The following is a 21,078-nucleotide window of genomic DNA, read 5'->3' on the forward strand; positions in this document are numbered from 1 at the left end:
GAAAAACAAAGCCTCAAGTCTTGCACTGAAGTGTCAGTTTAGCTAATGTGCTCTGGAGTAGGATTTGAGCCCACAACCTCCTGACTTAGAGGAGTGTGTGCTTGCACTGAGTCATAGCCAAGTAGTAGAGTATTTTGGGGAAAGGAGAGATGAGAATGTGGTAGGGGGAAACAACCCTAGCTCTCAATTCGATGCTATCGCTGAAATCAATGACAAGGCTTTTTTTTAATGCACGGCAGGTCAGTAGTTAAGGTTCTAATATACTGCATCAAGATTAGGGGTAGAATGGAGGAAGGAGACCACAGAGGACAGAATAGAGAGCAACAGCACTAGCTTTTATTTTTCTCTCTATTGCTTCACCCAAGTGGCACTCTCTCATGCACAAGTATAGAGAGTTAGTGCCCAAGAGCCATTAGCCCAAAGGGGCATAAAACCAAACACAATCTCTTCCCCTCAGAGAACTCTCATACCATTGAAAGTCATCAACTCCAAAAATCATCAACTCCACTTAACTAATGCAGAGAACAGGATGATGAACTTGAGTCTCAGAGAACCAATATAACTTGATTTCATTGCAGAATGTAATAATGGGTCTTCCGCACAAAGTGCTTCAGAATATACATTTGGAATTTAAGCTTGCCACTTTTACTTTAGTACGCTACTTGTCATTTTCTGGCTGGGGTTGGGCAGGGGGGCGGGAGGCAGGTTTGCATCCAGGACCTTTATGGTTGAGTGAGAGTTGCCTGTCTTAAGTCTAGTGGAGGTGATGGAGTAGGGGTATTGTCGCTGGACTAGAGGCCAAGGGCAATGCTCTGGGAACTTGGGTTTGAATCCATTCCAGATGGCGGAATTTGAATTCAATAAAAATGGTCAATTGTTGTAAAGACCCATCTGGTTCATTAATGCCCTTTACGGAAGGAAATCTGCCGCCCATACCTGCTCTGGCCTACATGTGACTCCAGACCGACAGCTCAAACTCACGAGAAATTGCTACAATCTTCAGCCAGAAGTGCTGGGTAGATGATCCATCTCAGCCTTCTATTTCCTCTGGAGGTTCACAGCATCACAGATGCCAGTCTACAGCCAATTCGATTCACTCCATGTGATTCAAGAAACGGTTGAAGGCACTGGAGAGCACAAAGACTTCTTGCCACACCCATAGCCAAGCTGTTCCAGTACAACTACAACTCTGGCATCTACCTGGCAATGTGAAAATTGCCCAGATACGTCCTGTACACAAAAAGGACAAATCCAACCTGGCCAATTAACGCCCCATCAGTCTACTCTCAGTAAAGTAATAAAGGAGTCATCAACAGTGTATCAAGCGGCACTTGCTTAGCAATAACCTGCTCACTGACACCCAGTTTGGTTTCCACCAGGGCCACAAAATAAGATGGTTACATAGAAACACAGAAAATAGGAGGAGGAGTAAAAAGCTGAGCGAGTGGGCAGATGCATGGCAAATGCAGTATAATGTGTATAAATGTGGGGTTACCCACTATGGTAGCAAAAACAGGAAGGTAGATTATCTGAATGGCTATAAATTGAGAGAAGGGAATGCACAGGGTCCCAGCACCGATCCCTGCGGTATCCCACTAGTCACTGTCTGCCATTTGGAAAAAGATCCGTTTATTCTCTCTTTTTTGTTTCACTCTTTGTTTCCTGTCTGCCAACCAGTTTTCTATCCATCTCAATACACTACCCCCAATCCCATGCTCTTTAATTTTACACGCCTGCTCCATTCATTATGATCATGGCTGATCATCCAACTCAATAGCCTGCTCCCGCTTTCTCCCCATATCCCTTGATTCCCTTCGCCCCAAGAGCTATATCTAACTCCTTCTTAAAAACATACAATGTTTTCGCCTCAACTACTTTCTGTGGTAGCGAATTCCACAGGCTCACCACTCTCTGGGTGAAGAAATTTCTCATCTCAGTCCTAAATGGTCTATCCCGTTTCCTCAGACTGTGACCCCTGTTCTGGACTCCCCCATCATTGGGAACATCCTTCCTGCATCTACCCTATCTAGTCCTGTTAGAATTTTATAGGTTTCTATGAGATCCCCCCTCATTCTTCTGAATATAATCCTAATCGACTCAATCTCTCCTCATATGTCAGTCCTGCCATCCCAGGAATCAGTCTAGTAAACCTTCACCGCACTCTCTCTATAGCAAGAACATCTTTCCTCAGATAAGGAGACCAAAACTGCACACAATATTCCAAATGTGGTCTCACCAAGGCATGTATAATTGCAGCAAGGCATCCCTGCTCCTGCACTTGAATCCTCTGGTTATGAAGGTCAACGTACCATTTGTCTTCTTTACCGCCTGCTGCACCTGCATGCTTACCTTCAGCGACTGGTGTACGAGGACACCCAGGTCTTGTTGTACATTCCCCTCTCTCAATTTATAGCCATTCAGTTAATAATCTGCCTTCCTGTTTTTGCTACCAAAGTGGATAACCTCACATTTATCCACATTATACTGCATCTGCCAAGCATTTGCCCACTCACTCAGCTTGTCCAAATCACACTGAAGCATCTCTGCATCCTCCTCACAGCTCACCCTCCCGAGCTTTGTGTCATCTGCAAATTTGGAGATATTACATCTAGTTCCCTCATCTAAATCATTAATATATATTGTGGGGTCCCAGCACCGATCCCCGTGATACCCCACTAGTCACTGCCTGCCATTTGGAAAAAGACCCAGTCTTTTTCAAAATGGCAGGCAGTGACTAGTCTTTGTTTCCTGTCTGCCAACCAGTTTTCTATCCATCTCAATACACTACACCCAATCCCATGTGCTTTAATTTTATACGCTAATCTCGTGTGACTTTGTTGAAAGCCTTCCGAAAGTTCAAATAAATCACATCCACTGGCTCCCCCTCATCAACTCTACTAGTTGCATTCTCAAAAAATTCCAGTAGATTTGTCAAGCATGACTTCCCTTTCGTAAGTGCATGCTGACTCTGTCCAATTTTGCCACTGTTTTCCAAGTGTTCAGCTATTAAATCTTTTAGAACGGACTCTTGGATTTTCCCCACTACCGACATCAGTCTGACTGGTCTATAATTCCCTGTTTTCTCTCTACCTCCCTTTTTAAATAATGGGGTTACATTAGCTACCCTTCAATCTGTAGGAACTATACCAGCGTCCATAGAATCTCGGTTGTGGTTGTTGGAGGTCAGTCATCTCATTTCCAGGGCATCATTGCAGGAGCTCTTCAGGGTAGTGTCCACTGCCCAACCATCTTCAGCTGCTTCATCAATGACCTTCCTTCCATTATAAGGTCAGAAGTGGGGATGTTCGCTGATGATTGCACAAATGTTCAGCACCTCCTCAGGTACTGAAGCAGTCCATGTCCAAATGCGCAAGACCTCGACAATATCCAGGCTTGGGCTGACAAGTGTCAAGTAAAATTCACACCTCACAAGTGTCAGGCAAAATGAGAGAATCCAACTATCGCCCCTTGATGTTCAATTGCACTGCCATCATTGAGACCCCAACTACCAACATCCTGGGGGCTTACCATTGACCAGAAACTGAACTAGCCATATAAACACTGTGGCTGCAAGAGCAGGTCAGAGGCTAGGAATTGTGCGACGAGTAACTCACCTCCTGATTCCCCAAAGCCTGTCCACCATCTACAAGGCACAGGTCAGGAGTGCGATGGAATACTCCCCACTTACCTGGATGAGTGCAGCTCCCACAACACTCAAGAAGCTTGCAACTGTCCAGGACAAAGCAGCCCGCTTGATTGGCACCACATCCACAAACATTCACTCCCTCCACCACCGCTGCACAGTCGCAGCAGTGCGTACCATCTACAAGATGCACTGGAGGAATTCACCAGCGCTCCTTCAACAGCTCCTTCCAAACCCACGACCACTACCATCTAGAAGGACAAGGGCAGCAGACACATGTGAACACTGCCACCTGGAAGTTCCCCTCCCAAGTCACTCAGCATCCTGGCTTGGAAATATAGCACCATTCCTTCACTGTCGCTGGGTCAAAATCCTGGAACTCCCTTCCTAACAGCACTGTGGGTGTACCGACACCACATGGACTGCAGCGGTTCAAGAAAGCAGCTCACCACCGCCTTCTCAAGGGCAACGAGGGATGGGCAATAAATGGTAGTCCAGACAGCAAAGCCCTAAACCCATTAATAAAAAAAAAATTACCCCCCAATTTCCCTTTGCAGGTGCTTCTGATCTTTGCCTTTCTTTTCCAATGGCAGTCATAGATCCTTGACCACTCCACAGCCTCTCTCAACACTGGTAGAAGTACTGTTGAATAGTGCCAATTATTGAATGTAATAACATTAATATACTTTAGTAAATCACACCCAAGTCAAAATTACACTTCTCAACTGAAATTCATAGTCTGTTTCAAATTGCTGAGCCCCACCAATGGCAGTTTCATAACTAATATTTCAAGCTACTGTCCAAATGGCCTCTTCAGGCACAGGCCAAGTTTTAAAAAAATACAGCCTTCAATTTTACTGTTGGAGATTGCGAATGCTCATCCGAAGTACTATGAAAATTTGATATTTGTACAATTACACTTTATTAAATCCTACTGCAGAGTTTATATTCCTGATGTTTAATATTGTATATAGCCAAGACACAATTCCAAGTTCACAGAATCTGCAAGAAAATAAACAATCTAGTTCTAATCCCAACTACAAAAGTTCTCAAAGGGTTAAGGCACAGCAATGTGGTTATGTGCTTTAAACGCAAGTTCCTGTTCTTAGCCCACCCCTCCCACCATCCTAGACAGGAAGCTCTCTAAACCCTCTGCAAAACAAATGAATCAGCTGGAACAGGCAAGCAGCTGATCATCTTTATTTATCTTCACTTCTAATCAGCACACACACTGGCCTTTTCCAACCCTGCCCCATACCCCCCCACCCAAAAACAAATCTTACATTCTTCTGCTGAACATTTAATCAACCACTCGCCTACCCCGGTATGTTTTATATTGACACAAATTTAATTTAAATGGGAAAAAAGTGCAACAAAAAATCCACGCAACAACTTTCATCGTTCCTTACCACAATCACATGAGGTGAATGTACCAAAGACTTCAATTCATTAAGATCATTTTCAGCCTATTAACAAAAGACAATAATAATTAGTTCAGTCCAGGGCATTCAATGCAAAGAATCTGTGTTAATAAATATAGATAGCTGAGAGAATGTTACCTTTTCCCATTCTCCCTCCATCACGTGATTGCGGAATTTAGTTGCAGAAGGATGCTCCAAGCGGCAGCCCGATTCCTGCATCAAAAGATCTACCGTTTGGCTGCAAGAGAAGAAATAATTCAAACCTTGAAGCCCAGCCACAGCATTGAAAAAGAAAATCTGATGACAGCTTACCACAAAATCCCACAACAGTTACAATATGAATGACCAGAACACTGCAACTGAATCTGTTCCTTTTAAAAAAAATTCCCCAACAAAATGAAGTGTCATGGTGTCATAATGTCAAACTTACATCCTTTGCTTAATGTGTGTATGAAGGCATTACACGTGTGGACATGTATAGCTGTAAATCTTATATTCATGTTCTATAAATAGACCGTCAATAACTCCATCGCTTAATTCCACAAATAGTGTGGTCACAAAACACCCATCCCAAGGGCCCCTTCACTTGGAGGGAACTGCATGCCAGGTTTTCCCAGGCATGTGATCCAAGTAAACTTGATTTTCAGCCTTTTAGTTCTTCTCCCAAATCCAACTTCTATACCCATTAAACTCAATTACAATACAAGGAATAAAACTTCACCAAATATAGGTTTGCTCTTTTGAATCCTTAAGGTTGACTACTTGGTAATTTCCTCCTATACATAACTGCAAGATCTACTAAAAAAGTTAAAATAATTAATTTTGGAATTAATGAACCACAGAATTAGAAATGGTTCTGTTACATCAATGTATAGTTCTATGCCACTAAATCACAGCTAAGATACCATCGCTGACATTCGGAACGCAAGTACACAAACTGGTCAGCTCATGGCATTTACTGCTTCCAATATAACATTTATGATTTGGAGTTGCGCACACACAACCATGAAGTGAAAAACCACATATAATTTTAAGGAAAGGAAAATTATATTTCTCTGATCTCTAAAGATAACCATAAATTCTAGGATATCTATCAGTTATCTACATTTCCCATTCTGAACAGATAATGTGGCAGTGCAATGCTCATAAGAGGCCACAGAAAACAGACTCTCAACACTCATACTGAGCAGAGCTGGATAGAATTTTTCCTAGATATAAACAATGAGAGATTGGCATTGGATGGGTGTAAACATTCAGAAAGTATGAGTTAAGCCCAAATACAAAGCTCATTTTATGCATTATTTTGTGCAATTGTCCCTGCTGCCCACCCCCACTACTTTTGCCAATTTCTAGTACAATAAGTTTTGGGTGAGGTTAATAAAAAAAATGGGGAACACACCTGTGAGCAAATTCAAGAATTAACGAAATTCTTCCCTGATGTCCAAAAGCAATTCACAAACTCCAAAAGACATCACTAGGCTGCAATTACTCCCTTACCTTCCCCCAGCATTAAGTCCTTAGGAGTTTGAGGCTAAACTCAGGATGTAAGGGCTTCCTGAATTCTAATTAGCATACTAACATACGAGTTAGGAGCAGGAGAAGGCCACTTGGCCCCTTGAGCTTGCTCTGCCATTCAATAAGATCATGACTGTTCTGACTGCAATCTCCCACCTACTCCCAATAACCCTTCACCCCCTTGTTTATCAAGAATCTATCTACCTCTGCCTTGAAAACATTCAAAGACTCTACTTTCACTGCCTTTTGAGGAAGGGAGTCCCAAAGGCTAACTATCCTCAGAAAAAAGTTCTCATCTGTCTTAAATGGGCGACCCCTAGTTCTAGATTCTCCCACAAGAGGAAATATCCTCTCCACATCCACCCTGTCAAGACCCCTCAGAATTTTATGTTTCAATCAAGTCGCCTCTTACTTTTCTAAACTCCAATGGATACAAGCCTAACCTGTCCAACCTTTCCTTAGAAGACAACTCTCCTATTCCAGGTATTCGTCTAGTAAGCCTTCTCTGCGCTACTTCCAATGTATTCACACCTTTCCTTAAATAAGGAGGCCAATACTGTACAGTGCTCCAGATGTGGTCTCACCAGTGCCCTGTACAACTGAAACATAACCTCTCTACATTTATATTCAATTCCCCTCACATTAAACGATAACATTCTATTAGCTTTCTAATTACTTGCTGTAATTTATATTAGCCTGCATATTAGTCTTTTGTGATTCATGCACTAGGACACCCAAATCTCTTTGTATTTCAGAGCTCTGTAATCTCTCAACATTTAGACAATAAGCTTTTTTATTCTTCCTGCCAAAATGGACAATTTCACATTTTCCCACATTATACTCCATTTCACAGAATCTCAGTGCAGAAGAGGCCCTTCGGCCCATCGAATCTGCACCGACACATGAGAAACACCTGACCTACCTACCTAATCCCATTTACCAGCACTTGGCCCATAGCCTTGAATGTTATGACGTGCCAAATGCTCATCCAGGTACTTTTTAAAGGATGTGAGGCAACCTGCCTCCACCACCCTCCCAGGCAGTGCATTCCAGACCATTACCACCCTCTGGGTAAAAAAGTTTTTCCTCACATCCCTACTAAACCTCCTGCCCCTCACCTTAAACTTATGTCCCCTTGTGACTGACCCTTCAACTAAGAGGAACAGCTGCTCCCTATCCACGCCCCTCAATCTTCTACACCTCGATCAGGTCGCTCCTCAGTCTTCTCTGCTCCAACAAAAACAACCCAAGTCTATCCAACCTCTCTTCATAACTTAAATGTTTCATCCCAGGCAACATCCTGGTGAATCTCCTCTGCACCCCCTCCAGTGCAATTACATCCTTCCTACAATGTGGCGACCAGAACTGCACACAGTACTCCAGCTGTAGCCTCACCAAGGTTCTATACAACTCCAAAATGACCTCCCTACTTTTGTAATCTATGCCTCGATTGATAAAGGTAAGTGTCCCACATGCCTTTTTCACCACCCCACTAACATGCCCCTCCACCTTCAGAGATCTATGGACACACACACAAAGGTCCCTTTGTTCCTCAGAACTTCCTAGTGTCATGCCGTTCACGGAATACTTCCTTGTCAAATTACTCCTTCCAAAGTGTATCACTTCACACTTTTCAGGGTTAAATTCCATCTGCCACTTATCTGCCCATTTGACCATCCCGTCTATATCTTCCTGTAGCCAAGGCGCTCAACCTCACTGTTAGCCACCCGGCCAATCTTTGTGTCATCTGCAAACGTACTAATCCTACCCCCCACATAGTCATCTATGTCATTTATATAAATGACAAATAATAGTTGCCAAATCTTTGCCCACTCACTTAACCTACCTATGTCCCCTTGTCTTGTACTTTCCTACCTATCTTTGTATCATCAGCAAATTAAGCAACCATACCATTCTGTCCCATCATCCAAGTAATTTAAATAAATTCCAAAAGATGAGGCCCCAGCACTGATCCCTGTGGCACACCACTCGTTACATCCTGCCAACCAGAAAAAGACCCATTTATAGCTACCCTCTGTTTCCTGTTAGCTAGCCAAAAATAAGCATGTTTCACCCTGATGAATGGCATTTTCTCGCCATCCTAACATTTCTTGCCTGATATTTTTTTTCTCTACAGTGCATTGTTGCCTGCTTTTACTCCAAGTCGAGAGATTTTTTTCTCATTGGACTACTTTGGCCAACATCAACTGTCACTCACGGGTTACTCTTTGATTTGTCCCTCAGTATTTTCAAAACATATTTCCTCCAGTAAACTCTTGGCCACTTCCAACACTCCCACGAGCTGTGTTTGGCCCAATCTGACTTACTTCACTCCACCGGCCCAAGTTTTATTTCATTAACCCGCATTGCCCCACTCTGCTATGAGTTTTACTGATTTCTCTCCCCCCCCCCCCACCCCGCCCCTCAGGTTTCACTCACCACCTACTCTTTCAGGTTACATTTACTTTGCCCACTTGACAGAGCTGCTTGCTTTCCCTTGGTAAACATCATTCCAAGGTTTACTCCACTTGATCCACCATTTCAGGTCTTAACAAAGCGCCCGGTTTCACTCAGTAACGGACAGCATCAGATTTCGCCTCAGGATTGACAGGTTCAGTGCCCGCTGCCCCCGGGGTTTTATTTTGTAGGCCCAGCTCCAGCCCTGCCCTGGGTTGAACTCACTTCAGGCCCAGGCCGTGCAGGTGTTGTCCGATCAGGCGGATGACATCCTCCTCACTCTGGGACAGGCGCTTCTTCTTCTTCAGCGAGGTTTGCTCCGGGTTCGTGCCCCCAGACCCGGGAACCAGGGAGATGGTGGTGGCGGCGGCGGAGGAGGAGGGCGGCAGCCCGTTAGAATGACCGGCCGGGCCTTGGCTCTGGGAAGAGGGGGAGAAAGCGGAGCCGGAGCCGCCGCCGCCGGTGGTGCTGTTGGTGATCGGCTCTTCCCCAGGCTCGGCTTGGCTCGCATCCCGGCCCATCACATCCCCGTTCTGGGCCCCGGCTGAGGGAGTCTCGCCGTCGCCGCCGCCACTGCCACCGCCGCCGCCTTGGTTCCCGTTGGCCTGCATGACGCCAGGAGCCTGGCGCCCGGAGCCGCCGAGGAGCAGGAGGCCGCTGAAGTTTCCTGGGGGGAGGTTGGTGCTGGGGCCGAATGAAGCGCCGCCGAGTCCCGCCGCCCCGGGCTCACCCTCACCCTCCGCCGCTCGCTGCTTCTTCCGCGGTGGCGGAGACACTCCACCGGTCTCCGAGTCGGAGGAAGAGGAGGAGGCCAGAGTGAACGGCGTGTCCCCGGCCGCAGCTGCCGCCGTGGTGGTGGCTCGGTGCTTTTATCTCTTCACTCCTTGCTGCCCCCCCCCACCCACCCCCGGCACGGACGGTCAGTGGGTCAGTTGTCGGGAGGGTGGAGGGTGGCGGGGGGCCCCGGGGCCTCCTTCCTCCCCGGCCGGGGGGGGGGCGAGGGGGTAGTTTCGCGCGGGGGGGGTGGGGGGAGGGAGAGGGGAGAAGGAGGTTCCGGGCGGCTCTAGTGGCAGTTGGGTTCGGGCGCGAGCGGCTTCCTAACGGTCGCCCGGCCGCGGGGTTTCCTAGGCTGATCCCTGTTGCCCGCCTCGCGCCGGTGGCGGTGACCGCGGCTGCGCCTGTCGGTGTCGGGCGCTTGTTAGCTCCGTCTCCCCCCCTCCCTGGAGCTGGGGTTGTCCCCGCCGGAGCTTCCCTCAGGTTAGTGTCTCCTCACAAAAGTGTGTCTTAACCCTGCCAGCTGCACCTCACAGGTACATCCCTCACTGTCTGTCGCCCTTCCTGCTGCCGTCTCTCTAACCCGCTCCCTTGTGTTTTTGTTGTTGTCGCTTCGGCCACAGCTAATGGAGTCCTCACAACAGCGCAAATTCCCACACTCCAGACTTCCGCTGGCCCGAGGGGCGGGACCTGGGGACACGTCCGCAATACGTCATCACGCACGTTGAGCCCCGCCCCCAAAGCACGTGGCTCTCTTCCCCACGCTCTGAAATATGTTTGTATTTTTCCAGGTCTAACACATGCATGTACTTTGAAGTATAAATTCTTGTACATTTATATTGCAAACTTCTTCATGTAACTTGTCACGCTGGTGTTTACACCCTCCTGCGAATGGTGACACTACATTGGAATGGGGGATGCCAAAAGTGCAGTCTTAATATGAAGTGGATTTGGGAAATTATAATAGCAACACATGAAAATAAGGACAGGTTGTACGACCTAAATCGCGACTTAATTATATCTGGATTGTAAAAATAGAAAATGAAGGTCCAGCAGTTCAGGCTGCATCTGTGGAGAGAGTAACAAAGGTCCATGGCGTTTCAGCAGAACAGGAAGAAAGTTAGAGATGTAGCAGATTTTAAGCAAGGGCCTCCTCACCCTGCCTCTGAGAATGGAAGACAATGTCAAACCACCACTGACAATAATAGCTGCCATAAAAACGGTTCAAAATGAAGCAGCAGCAGACAACGAGCCCAAGGACCTGACTTCGGGCAGAGAGTACATGAGTGAATGAATAAACAGAGACAGGAAAGGGGAGGGGAGCAACGAACTAAGGGGAAGGTCTGTGATAGGGTGGAAGGCAGGAGGGATTAAATGATAAGGGACTATGGTGCAAGGCAAAAGTGGATTGTGATGGGACAAATAGAGAAACAAAAGATGGGTCTAGAGGAGATGTAAATTGTTAGCAAAATCATTATCAACAGCTGCTGTCTGAAAGAAATAGGCGGCAGTTATGGGACTAGGTAGAATGCTGTTTCAGAGAGCCAGTACAGACTCGATGGGCCGAATGATCTCCTGCACTGAAAGATTCTGTGATTCTGAGCATTGTCATGTTCCTACCATCCCTCCTGAATCAGTCAGGGGACCCATAGGTGAGATAATAATGCTGTGGCTCATGGAAAGAGCCTCAGCAAAACCTGCCAACTAGTAAATTGGATTGCAGACCCACCTTTCTGGTAGGGACCATGACAAAAGATCCCAGCCTACGTCTCTACTTCCCAAACTGCATGCCTTGGTCCAATTATCGCTCAACTCTAAACCTACCTCACCTGAAGACGACGTTTGACTATGATTCTTATGTGTAGCTCTATAAGAAGATTGACTAGTCTTATTATTAAATACTAAATAAATCACTGTTGGCCCTTATTTTGTTATATTCAAGGACTAGCACGACACAAGCTTTCTTGGGTTTGTCCTTGCATTAAATTGATGAGGGAACTGAGACTTGGGATGACACACACTGGAAGGGATTATGAACGTTGGGTATGAGAACACATGCTCAGATATCCATGGCTTGGTGCCAATTATGATTAGATTGTATGGGAACATGCAGCAGTTCCTGAAGCTCTAACACCTTCAACTGGTGGGACAAGGTTTAGGTGGTATATAATGCTTTCATCAGAAGGATTCTGTCAATGTACTTACATATTATGGTATGTTATGCTGCATTCCATACCACTCATGAGGAGTTTTTTCACCAAGTGAGGGCTTAAACCAGTGCTTGTCAGTGGTCTTAACCTTTTTTGGGGACGAGGTAAACTGAGTCTGCCTGGGGTTCAGTTGGTTCTGAGATGACATGTATGCTGCCAGAAATTTGGAACAAAATCAATCCTGTGGGGTAGACTTAGTAATCCAATACCTCAGGCAGGCAGGTTATTGTTGAGAATTGATCAGCAAGACTGGATTATTAGTTGCACCTGAATAAGCGTCTTGAGTTTAGGGTTAACATACTTCCCAGTCAGCTTCAGATACGTACCCTAAATAGACAAGCAACCGGAAACTTGTTAGTGTTCTGGTTTGGAAGCTTGTGGCTTCAAGCCCCACTTCAGGGACTTAAGTGCATAGTCTCAGCTGACATTTCACTGCAATACTGACGGAGTACTGCACGATCTTTGGGATGAGCTGTTAGACCTCTCATAGATTTAAAACATCCTGTGGTACTGTACCTATGAAGAGCAAGGGAGTTCTACCCAATCAATATTTATCTCTCAACTAACCACAATAAAAAAGATAACTGGTCATTATCATATTGCTGTCTGCGGGAGCTTGCTGTGTGTAACTTTGCTGCTGCATTTCCTACACATTAAAAGTACTTTGTTGCCTATAAAGTGCTTTGAGAGTTTGTGTTCATTGTAATATAAGGGCAACTTCTTTCTTTCTGCACTGTGTGGTTTAAGTTCCCTGTTTACACTTGGAGGTTCTTATGCCTGAATTCCAGCAAACTTTGCCCAGGTTTTCTGGATTTAAGTGAGGTTGTATATGATGGGGAGAGAAAATGAACCCTGCATTTGGCAAATGGAAACTGTACCTACGTGGAATTCTCAGAGACTTTCATATAGATGGATGAGGAATTTCAGTTATGTGGATAGATTAGAGAAGTTGTGACTGTTTTTATTGCAGAAGAGAAGAGTAGATAGGGAAAACACAGGGGGGGAGGAATAAGGGGGAAGAGCAATAGTGGGAGGAGACTCGATAGTAAGGGGAACAGATAGGCATTTCTGCGGCCGTGGACGTGACTGCAGGATGGTATGTTGCCTCCCTGGTGCCAGGGTCAAGGATGTCACTGAACGGCTGCAGGGCATTCTAAAGGGGGAGGACAAACAGACAGAGATCGTGGTACATATTGATACCAACAACATAGATAGAAAGAGGATGAGGCCCTGCGAGCAGAATTTAGGGAGCTAGGAAACAGATTAAAAAACAGGACCTCAAAGGTAGTAATCTCTGGATTACTTCCGGTGCCATGTGCTAATGAGTATAGAAATAGGAGGTTAGTCCAGATAAATGTGTGGCTGGAGAGATGGTGCAGGAAGGAGGGCTTCATATTTTTGGGACATTGGGACCATTTCTGGGGGCGGAGGGACCTGTACAAGGTGGACAGGTCGCACCTGAACTGGAATGGGACCAACATCTTTGCAGGGAGGTTTGCTGGTGCTGTTGGGGAGGGTTTAAATGAACTTGGCAGGGGGATGGGATCCTGAGAGGAGGCTCAGCAAGGGGAAATGCACAGCCAAAATTCGAAGAGAGAGCAAGTGAGCCTGTAAGGCATAGAAATTTTAGGCCAGTTAAAGCACAAGGGAGCTTGGCAAGGTTGGATGGTGTTTATTTTAATGCAAGGAGTCTGATGAATAAGGCAGATGAGTTGAGGGCACAAATTAACACATGGAAGTATGATGTCATTGCTGTCACAGAGACATGGTTGAGAGAGGGGCAGGATTGGCAGCTCAATATTCCAGGATATAGGGTCTTCAGGCGAGACAGGGAAGGAAGTAAAAGAGGAGGGGGTATTGCAAAATTGATCAAGGAATCAGTTACAGCAGTAAGGAGGGATGAGATCTTAGAAGGCTCCTCAAATGAAGCCATATGGGTAGACCTGAAAAACAAAAAAGGAGCAATCACATTGCTGGGAGTGTACTATAGGCCCCCAAACAGTCAGAGAGAAATAGAAGAGCGGATATGTAGGCAAATTTCAGAGAAGTGTAAAAATAATAGGGTAGTAATAGTGGGAGATTTCAACTTCCCCAACATTAACTGGGTTAGTCATAGTGTGAAAGGTTTAGAGGGAGCGGAATTCTTAAAATGCATCCAGGAGAGCTTTTTAAGCCAGTATGTAGAAGGTCCTACAAGAGAGGAGGCGGTCCTGGACTTAATTTTAGGGAATGAAGCTGGGCAAATGGTAGAGGTATCAGTGGGGGAGCATTTTGCAGATAGTGATCATAACTCCGTTAGATTCAAGGTTGTTATGGAAAAGGACAAGGATGGGCCAGAAATCAGAGTTCTAAATTGGGGGAAGGCCGATTTTAATAAGATCAGATATGATTTGGCCAAAGCGGACTGGGAGCAGCTACTTTTAGGTAAATCTTCATCAGAGCAGTGGACTCATTCAAGAAGGAAATAGAGAGAGTACACAGCCAACATATTCCAGTAAAGACAAAGGGTGGGACCAACAAATCCAGGAAACCCTGGATGTCGAGGGATATACAGGACTAGATAAAGAGAAAAAGGGAGGCTTATGGCAGATACCGAGGGCTCAAAACATTGGAAGCCCTAGAGGAGTATAGAATGCGTAGGGGGAAACTTAGAAAGGAAATTAGGAGCGCAAAAAGGGGGCATGAAAAAACATTGGCAGGTAAAATAAAGGAAAATCCAAAGTTATTTTACAAGTACATTAAAAGTAAGAGGATAACTGGGGAAAGAGTAGGGCCCATTAAGGACCATAGTGGTAATTTGTGTTTGGAGCCTGGAAGACGTAGGTAGGGCTCTAAATGAATACTTTGTGTCGGTGTTCACAAGTGAGAGGGACGACATGGGTATGGAAATCAGGCAAAAGGACTGTGATGTGATTAAAGAAATTAGCATAGAAAGGGAGGAGGTTCTAAGTAGTCTGGCAGGCTTAAAAGTAGATAAACCTCCAGGCCCGGATGAAATGTATCCCAGGCTGTTGAGTGAGGCAAGGGAGGAGATAGCTGGGGCGCTGGCAATAATTTTCAATACCTCTCTGGCCACAGGAGAGGTGCCAGAGGACTGGAGGTCAGCCAATGTGGTATTCAAGAAGGGAGGAAGGAATAAACCAGGGAACTACAGGCCAGTCAGTCTAACCTCAGTGATGGGGAAACTATTGGAAACAATTCTGAGGGACAGAATTAATCTACACTTGGAGAGTCAGGGATTAATCAAAGACAGTCTGCATGGTTTTGTTAAGGGGCAGTCATGTCTGACCAATTTGATTGAATTTTTCGAAGAGGTGACCAGATGTGTAGATGAGGGCAATGCATTTGGCGTAATCTACTTGGACTTCAGCAAGGCTTTTGATAAGGTCCCGCATGGGAGACTGATAACAAAGGTAAGAGCCCATAGGATCCAAGGCAATTTGGCAAATTAGATCCAGAATGGCTGAGTGGCAGGAAGCAGAGGGTGATGGTCGAGGGGTGTTTTTGTGACTGGATGCCTGTGTCCAGTGAGGTTCCACAGGGATCGGTGTTGGGTCCCTTGCTGTTTGTGGTATATAAAAATGATTTAGATTTGAATGAAAGAGGGTTGATCAGTATGTTTGCAGATGACACGAAAATTGGTGGGGTGGTAAATCATGAGGAGGATAGCCTTAGATTACAGGAGGATATAGACGGGCTGGTAAGATGGGCTGATCAGTGGCAAATTGAATTTAATCCGGATAAGTGTGAGGTGATGCACTTGGGCAGGACAAACAAGGCACGGGAATACACGATGCATGGTAGGTCCCTGGGAAGTACCGAGGATCAGAGGGACCTTGGTGTGCATGTCCACCGGTCCTTTATGGTAGCGGGACAGGTAGGTAAGGTGGTTAAGAAGGCATATGGGATACTTGCCTTTATTAGCTGAGGCATAGAATATAAGAGCAGGGAGGCTATGCTGGAACTGTATAAAACGCTGGTTAGGCTACAGCTAGAGTATTGCGTGCAGTTCTGGAATCCGCATCATAGGAAGGATGTGATTGCACTAGAGAGAGTGCAGAGGAGATTCACCAGGATGTTTCCTGGGCTGGAGAGTTTTAGTTATGAGGAGAGATTGGATAGACTGGCATTATTTTCCCTGGAACAGAGGAGATTGAGGGGGGACATGATTGAGGTGTATAAAATTATGAGGGGCATAGATAGGGTATACAGGAAGGAGCTTTTCCCCTTGGTGGAAGGATCAGTAACCAGGGGGCATAGATTTGAGGTAAGGGGCAGGAGGTTTAGAGGGGATGTGAGGAAGAATCTTTTCACCCAGAGGATGGTGGGAATCTGGAACTCACTGCCTGAAAGGGTGGTAGAGGCAGAAACCCTCATAACATTTCAGAAGTATTTGGATGTGCACTTGCAATGCCATGGCATACAAGGCTATGGGCCTAGTGCTGGCAAATGGGATTAGAATAGTTAGGTACTTGTTTGACTAGCGCAGAGTCGATGGGCCGAAGGGCCTTTTTCTGTGCTGTAGACCTCTATGACTCTATGACTCTAAAACTGTTCCCGTTGGTTGAAGGATCAAGAATGAGAGGGCACAGGTTTAAGGAAATTGGCAAAAGAAGCAATGGAGGCATGAGGAAAAACTTTTTAACGCAGTAAGTGTTTCTTTTTCAATTTATTCTTTCATGGAATATGAGCAAGGCCAGCATTCATTGCCCATCCCTAATTGCCCTTGAGAAGGTGGCGGTGTGCTGCCTTCTTGAACCACTGCAGTCCATGTGGTGTAGGTACACCCACAGTGCTGTTAGGGAGGGAGTTTCAGGATTTTGACCCAGCAACAGTGAAGAAACGGCGATATATTTCCAAGTCAGGATGGTGAGTGACTTGGAGTGGAACTCGCAGCTGATGGTGTTCCCGTGTGTTTGCTGCCCTTGTCCTTCTAGATGGTAGAGGTCTTGGGTTTGGAAGATGCTATGGAAGCAGCCTTGGTGAGTTGCTGCAGTGCATCTTGTAGATGGTACACACTGCTGCCACTGGTCATCAGTGGTGGAGCGGCTACATGTTGAAGGTGGTGGATGGGGTGCCAATCAGGTGAGCTGTTTTTTTCTGGATTGTGTCAAGCTTCTAGAGTGTTGTTGGAGCTGCACTCAACCAGGCAAGAGGAGAGTATTTCATCACACTCTTGACTTGTACCCTATAGATGGTGAGCAGACTTTGGAGAGTCAGGAGGTGAGTTACTTGCCTCAGAATTCCCAGCGTCTGACCTGCTCTTCTGGCCACAGTATTTATGTGGCTGGTCAAGTTCAATTCAACGATAGTAATGTAATTGAATTTCAAGGAGAGATGGTTAGATTCTCTCTTGTTGGAGATGGTCATTGCCTGGCATTTGTGTGGCGCAAATGTCACTTGCCAAGCTTGAATATTGTCCAGGCCTTGCTGCATTTGGACATGGACTGCTTCAGTTTCCGAGGAGTTGCCAATAGTCCTGATCATTGTGCAATTATCAGCGAACATCCCCACTTCTGACCTTATGACGGAAGGGAGGTCATTGATGAAGCAGCTGAGGATGGTTGGGCCAAGGACACTACCCTGAGTTGCAGTGGTGTCCTGGAACTGAGAAGATGACAGACCCCCAACAACCACAACCATCTTCCTTTGTACTAGATATCACTCCAACCAGCGGAGAGTTCCACCGATTCTCATTGACTTCAGTTTTGTTAGAGCTCTTTGATGCCACAATTGGTCAAATTTATTTTTTCTTTATTTGTTCAGGGGATGTGGGCATCAGTGGCTAGGCCAGCATTTATTGCCTATCCCTAGTTATAAAAACAAAAAGCTAAAAGCTACTGCGGATGCTGGAAATCCAAAACAAAAACAGAATTACCTGGAAAAACTCAGCAGGTCTGGCAGCATCGGTGGAGAAGAAAACAGTTGACGTTTCGAGTCCTCATGACCCTTCGGCAGAACTGAAGTATAGTTAGGAGAGAGGTGAAATATAAGCTGGTCTAAGGTGGGGGGCGGGGGGAGAGAGAAGTTGAGGGTGGGGTGGTTGTAGGGATAAGCAAGCAGTGATAGGAGCAGATAATCAAAAGATGTCACAGACAAAAGGATCAAAGAGGTGTTGAAGGTGGTGATATTATCTAAGAAAAGTGCTAATTAAGAATGGATGGCAGGATACTCAAGGTACAGCTCTAGTGGGGGTGGGGTGGAAAGACTAACAAAGTATTAGTTGTAGATTTAAAAATAATGGAAATAGGTGGGAAAAGAAGAATCTATATAAATTATTTTAAAAAAAAAGGGAGGGGGAAGAAACGGGGTGGGGATGGGGGGAGGGGGAGTTTAAGATCTAAAGTTGTTGAATTCAATATTCAGCCCGGAAGGCTGTAGAGTGCCTAGTCGGAAGATGAGGTGCTGTTCCTCCAGTTTGCGTTGGGCTTCACTGGAACAATGCAGCAAGCCAAGGACAGACATGTGGGCAAGAGAACAGGGTGGAGTGTTAAAATGGCAAGCGACAGGGAGGTTTGGGTCTTTCTTGCGGACAGACTGCAGGTGTTCTGCAAAGCGGTCGCCCAGTTTGCGTTTGGTCTCTCCAATGTAGAGGAGACTGCATTGGGAGCAACAAATGCAGTAGACTAAGTTAGGGGAAATGCAAGTGAAATGCTGCTTCACTTGAAAGGAGTGTTTGTGCCCTTGGACGGTGAGGAGAGAGGAAGTGAAGGGGCAGGTGTTGCATCTTCTGCGTGGGCATGGGGAGGTGCCATAGGTGGGGGTTGAGGAGTAGGGGGTGATGGAGGAGTGGACCAGGGTGTCCCGGAGGGAACGATCCCCATGGAATGCCGCCGGGGGGGTGAAGGGAAGATGTGTTTGGTGGTGGCATCATGCTGGAGTTGGCGGAAATGGCAGAGGACGATCCTTTGAATGCGGAGGCTGGTGGGGTGATAAGTGAGGACAAGGGGGACCCTATCATGTTTCTGGGAGGGAGGAGAAGGCGTGAGGGCGGATGCGCGGGATATGGGCCGGACACGGTTGAGGGCCCTGTCAACCACCGTGGGTGGAAAACCTCGGTTAAGGAAGAAGGAGGACATGTCAGAGGAGCTGTTTTTGAAGGTAGCGTCATCAGAACAGATGCGACGGAGGCGAAGGAACTGAGAGAATGGGATGGAGTCCTTACAGGAAGCGGGGTGTGAGGAGCTGTAGTCGAGGTAGCTGTGGGAGTCGGTAGGCTTGTAATGGATATTGGTGGACAGTCTATCATCAGAAATTGAGACAGAGAGGTCAAGGAAGGGAAGAGAAGTGTCAGAGATGGACCATGTGAAAATGATGGAGGGGTGGAGATTGGAAGCAAAATTAATAAATTTTTCCAGGTCCCGAAGAGAGCGTGAAGCAGCACCGAAGTAATCATCGATGTACCAGAGAAAGAGTTGTGGGAGGGGGCCGGAGTAGGACTGGAACAAGGAATGTTCCACATACCCCATAAAGAGACAGGCATAGCTGGGGCCCATGCGGGTACCCATAGCCACACCTTTTATTTGGAGGAAGTGAGAGGAGTTAAAGGAGAAATTGTTCAGTGTGAGAACAAGTTCAGCCAGACGGAGGAGAGTAGTGGTGGATGGGGATTGTTGGGGCCTCTGTTCAAGGAAGAAGCTAAGGGCCCTCAGACCATCCTGGTGGGGGATGGAGGTGTAGAGGGATTGGACATCCATGGTGAAGAGGAAGCGGTTGGGGCCAGGGAACTGGAAATTGTTGATGTGACGTAAGGTGTCAGAGGAATCTCTCAAGGCATTTAAGAGTCAACCACATTGCTGACGGCCTGGAGTCATATGTAGACCAGACCAGGCAAGGACAGCAGATTTCCTTCCCTAAAGGGCATCAGTGAACCAGATGGGTTTTCACGACAATCGGCAATGGTTTTGTGGTCATAATCAGACTTTTAATTCCAGATTTTTACTGAATTCAAATTTCACCATCTGTGGTGGGATTCAACTTGGGTACCCAAAGCATTACCCTGGGTCTCTGGAATATAAGTCCAGTGACAATACCACAATGCCATCGCCTCCCCCAAATGCTGCCTTGATGTCAAGGGCAGTCACTCTCACCTCACCTCTTGAGTTCAGCTCTTTAGTCAATGTTTGGTCTGGAACTGAGCATCAGTAAGCAGGTTATTTCTGAGACAGTGCCACTTCATAGCACTGTCGACAACACCTTCTATCACTTTGCTGATGATCGAGAGCAGACCAATGGGACAGTAATTGGCTGGGTTGGATTTGTTCTGTTTCTTATGGACAGGACATACCTGGACAAATTTCCACATAGCTGGGTAGATGCCAGTGTTGTAGCTGTACTGGAACAGCTTGGCTCAGAGTGCAGCATGTTCTGGAGCACAAATCTTCAGTATTATTGCTGGAATATTGTCAGGAACCATTGCCTTTGCAGTATCCAGTGCCTTCAGCTGTTTTTTGATATCATGTGGAATGAATCAAATTGGCTGAAGACTGGCATCTGTGATGCTGGGGACCTCAGGGGGAGGCCAAGATGGATCACCCACTCGGCACTTCTGGCTGAAGATTGTAGCAAATGCTTCAGCCTTGACTTTTGCACTGATGTGCTGGGCTCCCCCATTACTGAGGATGGGGATATTTGTGGAGCTTCCTCTTCCAGTGAGTTATTTAACTGTCCATCACCATTCACACCTAGGCATTGCAGGACTGCAGATTTGATCTGATCCTTTGGCTGCGGGATCACTTAGCTTTATTTATCGCATGCTGCTTACAAGGTCATAAGACGTAGGAAGAAGTAGGCCATTCAGCCCATCGAGTCTGCTCTGCCATTCCATGAGGTCATGGCTGATCTGATAATCCTCAGCTCCACTTTCCTGCCTTTTCCCCATAACCGTTGATTCTCTGACTGATTAAAAATCTGTCCATCTCAGCCTTGATTATACTTAACGACTCAGCCTCCACAGGCCTCTGCGGTAAAGAATTCCATGGATTGACTACCCTCTGAGAGAAGAAATTCCTCCTCATCTCTGTTTTAAATGGGCACCCCTTTCCTCTGAGATTATGCC

The 21,078-nt window shown here is 46.2% G+C and overlaps 1 protein-coding gene across 9 annotated transcripts in view; it reads right to left on the reverse strand.

Moving 5' to 3' along the window:
• Positions 1-9,889, reverse strand: part of LOC144681094 (WD repeat-containing protein 26) — a 126,275-nt gene extending 116,386 nt beyond the window's left edge. For 7 of the 9 annotated variants that reach the window (XR_013576690.1, XR_013576689.1, XM_078542824.1 and 4 more), the window contains exons 1-3: positions 9,262-9,788; positions 5,203-5,302; positions 5,053-5,109 (exon numbers count right to left, since the gene is read on the reverse strand). Coding sequence is in view for 7 of the 9 variants with exons in the window: in XM_078542824.1 (XP_078398950.1) it covers positions 5,053-5,109; positions 5,203-5,302; positions 9,262-9,647 (543 nt within the window). In the remaining 2 variants the exon portion in view is untranslated. Of the gene's footprint in view, positions 1-5,052; positions 5,110-5,202; positions 5,303-6,463; positions 7,347-9,261 lie in introns of those variants that run through there. The other 2 variants (XM_078542825.1, XM_078542826.1) reach the window with 2 other exon arrangements.
• Between the last annotated feature and the right edge of the window lie 11,189 nt (positions 9,890-21,078).

The sequence above is a fragment of the Cetorhinus maximus genome, chromosome 5, assembly GCF_964194155.1.
Source record: "Cetorhinus maximus chromosome 5, sCetMax3.hap1.1, whole genome shotgun sequence".
NCBI classification, from domain to species: Eukaryota; Metazoa; Chordata; class Chondrichthyes; order Lamniformes; family Cetorhinidae; genus Cetorhinus; species Cetorhinus maximus.